At 40.1% G+C, this 5,158-nt stretch overlaps 1 protein-coding gene across 1 annotated transcript in view; it reads right to left on the reverse strand.

Annotated features, from left to right (window-relative positions):
- Nucleotides 1-3,115: 3,115 nt before the first annotated feature.
- Nucleotides 3,116-5,158, reverse strand: part of LOC101625856 (chromosome unknown open reading frame, human C3orf80) — a 2,965-nt gene continuing 922 nt past the window's right edge. Inside the window, exon 2 of the mRNA XM_004682479.2 lies at nt 3,116-5,157. Within this exon, the coding sequence (XP_004682536.1) occupies nt 4,892-5,157 (266 nt within the window). The 3' untranslated portion in view covers nt 3,116-4,891. The remainder of the gene's footprint in view (nt 5,158) is intronic.

Below are 5,158 nucleotides of genomic sequence, written 5' to 3' on the forward strand. Positions count from 1 at the left end.
GAAGGGAAAACAAGCATTCCTCAGATAAAATGACAGACAGGAAACCACAAAGATACCTGTGAGAAAAATCCAGAAGCAGAAAGATACAGCAGTCAGTGGAAAATTATGTCTTGTGGTTTGGTATCTGCCATGATTAACATGCAATTTCTAATTGTTTGCCTAATATAACAAAGCACACATTGTTAAGGAAGAGCCAGGGGGAAAAGTGGTGACAATCCTTCCAGAAAAATCCAGGTGAAGAAGCTGAAAGATAAAGAACTAAGTCAAGTTTTAATGTTTTAGATCATGAAAAATCAAAATCCTTGCTAAAAATGCAAAGATTTGATCATTTGCCCAACATGACAGATAAAATTTCTATAGGTAAAAACAAAGAGAAGCTATTTATTGTGGTCCTTTGGTGGATAAAAAGAAAAAGATATGTGGCTCAAAACTGACAACCTGGAGAAGTCAGCTGTAGACAGAAAACAAAGGAAACACTTTGGAAGATCCTGTTTTATCAAAAGAAACTGTACAAAAGACCCAGCCATAACCAGAGTGATAACAATCACAGTCACTCGGAATTCTAAGAGATGTGTTTCTGTGCAAACACCACCTGAAAGTCCAAAGCAGCATAGGAACACTATAAAAAGAAAGATGTGAAGAACTGTAAGATAGCAAGAAATGAAGATGCTCAACTAAGAAGCTGAGCACACAAAGGTGAGAATATTTAGTTGATGAAATTTTGTTGATTTTGGTTTAGAGTAAAATTGATGGCAAGCTTAAGTATCCTCTGATTTTTTGCCATAAAATTAACAGTGAATTTATTAAGTTATAAATTAAAAGAAATCGTATGTAAGTAAAATCAAGGTGGTTTTAACATTTGACATTTGATTATTTTATAGACAAAATATTAGGAGAATTAAGACATTCTTATATGGAAGAAAAGATGTCTTAATTTCTTGCAGTTAACTAATTGCTGATTAATTCTATGTTAATAAAAATGTCTTCCTTTAGCCTACCCATTTTTTTTAAAAAGATTTATTTATTCGTACAGAACTGGGGTACAGGCCAGAAATGTGGAGGGTGAGAGGATTCACCAGAGACAGAGCGGGGAGCAAGAACAGGCAGATCGAGGAAGTACACTGCTGAGGGGAGCAGCGGGCGGGTCAGGAGAGGTCTGCTGTGCCACGTGGGCAGGCGGGAGGCAGGTGAGGATCGAACTCATGCGGAAGTGGCTTAAACTTCTTAGTGCTGTGCTTTTACCCGCTGCGCCACCAGGGAGGGCCCAGCCTACCCATTTTTAGCCTTTCACCAATGGCTGGACAGGAGAATGAATGAAAAAATTAGTTATAAACCAGTGAGATCAGATACAAAGTTGGCAAATGTTCCATGATTAACTGGCTGAGAATTATACTTGTTCCTTAAAATAAAACAGCTCACTGTTTCTCTCAACTGGGAATTCCAAATTAATTTTGAGTCTTGAAATTTTTTACAAAAGTCAGTGCAGGATATTGCATAAATCTGAATACTGAAGTCATATTTTTAACTTACCAGTTTCAGCTCTAAATCGTTTCCTTTATTAATTCCACTTGAGAGAAACAGTATAAAGTACAACATTAAGGTACTTAGCATAATGCCTTTTATACTGTTAATGCCTTTTCCTTAATATTCCCTTTGGCCTTTACAATTGAATCTTATTTTCCTTATACAGTACACCTCATGCCCTTTGGCACAGTTGCCAATGGCGTTTCCATGGTTGAAGCACATTTACATTTGCACAATGTGGCAATTAATGGCCTCTCAAAACTATCATTCTATCTCTAGAAGACATTTCCCCCTTGGTTATGACATTGAACTTCAATAACAAACTGCTTTTAAACAACTGGTGAATATATATATGATTTAGAAAATCAATCATGTTTTACATTCCAGCTGGTTTCTTACCATATCCAGGACCATTATTCCCTACTCATAAGAAGTCAGTGAAAATAAAATATGCTGAAATGTTTTAGTATGTGAGTTGCTTTAAAAACTAGCAGCAAAGGTTTAGTTAGCACTGGAGTACCTGTCATTCCCAGGTGGGTTTGGGTAAGGGAAGTATGTATATTGCAGCTTTGTCAGTCAGTTTCTCTCTCTCTTCTCTTCCTCTCCCCAGTTAAAGCTACATTCTGTAAGTAGATCTATAGCATTAAAAATAAATTGCCAATCTCATCGTGAATTATTTTTAGGTAATAGAATACTATTTTATACATGAATTAACTCATCTAATAACATATAACAGTTCTGTTATTAACATGGCATGTGTGTGTTACCACAAGACATGTTCACTTACATTAATAAAAATAGTTCTTAAAGACTATTTTCTACATTATGTCTCTTAAAGATTGTTTTCTACATTATGTCTGGACAAACTTATACTTGGCACATCAATGAGTTGTAAGAAAAAAATAGACTAAAACTGACTTATTGAACTGAGATATAAATTAAAGCATGGGTGATGTGTAAAAAAAAATCCTGTAAAACTTGTAATTTTAAAATCCACTACGACCTCATGCCATGATTGATGTTACCCTATAAACATTCTGAATTTTAGGGAGAGAAAGATGTTAATAGTAACAATATATGTAATATACCTCATGTACTTGTACTTGGAGACTTAACGTTGTTTCAGATATGGGAGAATTTTTTTTTTAAAGATTTATTTATTTTTATTCATACAGAACTGGGGTACAGGCCAGAGATGCGGAGGGTGAGAGGATTCACCAGAGACAGAGTGGGGAGCAGGAGCAGTGGGCGGGCCGGGAGAGGTCTGCCTCACAATGTGGATCTCCTCCGGGGCAGGCTGAAATCGAACTCGTGGCTTAAGCTTCTTAGTGCTGTGCTTTAACCCGTTGCGCCACCAGGAAGGGCCCCAGATATGGGAGAATTTTAAAAAGTGTTTAGAACAGTGTGCCTTCAAAGGTAAATCATTTAAAAGAATATGAGGACATTCTAGCTTGAGTGGTGGGTGGTGTTGATAGTCATACATAACTAAAATTTATGTTTGACTAGCACTAATATTCCATTCTCAATATAGTTTCAACTCCTGTACTATTGCCAATTCACAACTTAAAGCTGCTTGCAAATGACAGAGGGACACATTTCATATTTTAATATCCTACCATCCAGTCACACATCGATACAATTTGTACAGAGAAAGATTTTCATGTTTTTCTGTTTTAATACACTTCAAATGATTTTTTCTTTATGACAAGGTCATTAGCTTTTAGTTTAGACCAAGCTATTTTATTACAATTCAGACACTTTAAGATTCTGAGAACTGTCAACCTTTTTCAAACAGCTTGAAAAACTTTAAAGCCACCAAATCATTTTCTTCTAATACAATTCAGATAGTTTAAGATTTTTGAGGATTTTCAATCAAAAGAACAATGTTTCTCTACACATGTGTGAGGTCCAAGTGTATAAGCTCTCTTAATTTAACACTCATCGTTCTCCAAGCACAGAAAGCTCCTTTCCTTTCATAAGAACCATAAACTGTGTTCATTAGAATGGTATGTAATATGCATGTTGTACATAAAGGACTGGCTAATACAGTATACACAAAGCATTTTAAGATATTTCATACCACCATTCACTTTAAAGAGGGTTCATAGAATTTTAGAACTGATACAGTGACACTTATTTTTTTCTTAAGATAGGTTGACTGACTCCTGTGGTACCTCAAAGCACAAATATGGCTTTAAACAAAAGTTAGAGGTCACATCAAGTTCTTAGGCTTGTATCATGTGGTGGAATGGATTCCAAAGGCATAATGAAGGGGGAAGTGCATAGCATCATGCTTCATGTGGATGCATACATGTATCAGTCACTTTTTACATATAATATGTAGTGAATGATATAATGAAGACACAGATTACACCATGTATGGTTAATATAAAAGGTTATATATTATGCCACAGTACTAAAAATAAAATATATTCTTCTCAAATAGTGAAAATAAGATATCCTTCATGTTTTTGTCACATGTTTTCTCATTTGACCATGCTTCTTTTTACCCCATTTTAAATAAAATAATGTCCAGCATTTTATTTAATTGTAACAAAGTGTGGAGAATTTCCTGACCTAAATGAAGGCGGTAAAGATTATCTTGTTATCAGCTGCAGAAATACTATCCTGAAGCGTTCAATACATGGTAGAACTATAAAAATAAAAGCCAAATAAATATAAATATCTTCTCAGTTACCGAAAAATCAAAAGTTCAATTGTACCTTGTTATAAACACCGTCTTGGAGATACGTAATTGCTAATCTTGAGTAGGTACAGTCACTACCGGAAACCACGGTCGTCCCCCCACCCCACCCCACCAAGTGTGACCCCTCAGCTGTGCCTATGCAGACTAGGTAGACAACAAAGGGTTTGGGGGCTTCTCCTCAAGGAGGGGCTTCGGTGGTAGCCAGGTGCTCCCAGCCGCGCCGCTGTGTCCCGGTGCACTCGCCGGGCGGCTCCCCGACCCCTTGGAAGATCCCGACTTGTCCAGGGGAGAAGGAACCTAGTGGTACAGCCTCCCTCCCCCTCCTCCCAAGCACTCAAGGCTCAAGCGTTAGGATTCGGGACACAGGCACTTGAAGTGAGCACAGCCCTAGCCCAGACTGGGACGGGGTAGGTATCCTACTGAGATGCGCTCGCGCTCGGTCCCCACAGCCACCGCTCGTGCCCAGCGTCCTCCTGAACCTAATGAAATGTGGACAAACTTCAGGTCCCGCGGAAGAGAGGGTTGAGGGTGATCCTAGTCCAGTCCACCGGCCACAAGCGAGTAGGCCGGTGTACCCGGCAGGTTCTAGGCAGTTGGCGTCTGCAGCGGGCGCCCACAGTCCGCCCAGTCCGCGCGGTCCTCGAACGCTCTGCAGCTAGCTCATATGAGCGGGAATCGTCCCTCGCCGTCGGGCTCCGGGACGCCCAGCACCGAAACGGGCAGCACGACCTCTCCGGGGCTGAGCTGCTGCAGCCGCATGGACTCCTCGTAGGTGGGCAGGTACTTCACCTCCTCGTAGCTGGGCAGCTGCAGGAACACCGGGGAGACTACTCGCAGCTCGTGTTCCAAAGCGCTGGCGGGGACCGCGCGAGCGCCACCCCGGCCCCGGCCACCGCTGTCCAGCAGCGAGTCCTGCGAGCCCGCGGC

This window comes from Condylura cristata, unplaced genomic scaffold (assembly GCF_000260355.1).
Source record: "Condylura cristata isolate star-nosed mole 26May11 unplaced genomic scaffold, ConCri1.0 scaffold00014, whole genome shotgun sequence".
NCBI lineage: Eukaryota > Metazoa > Chordata > Mammalia > Eulipotyphla > Talpidae > Condylura > Condylura cristata.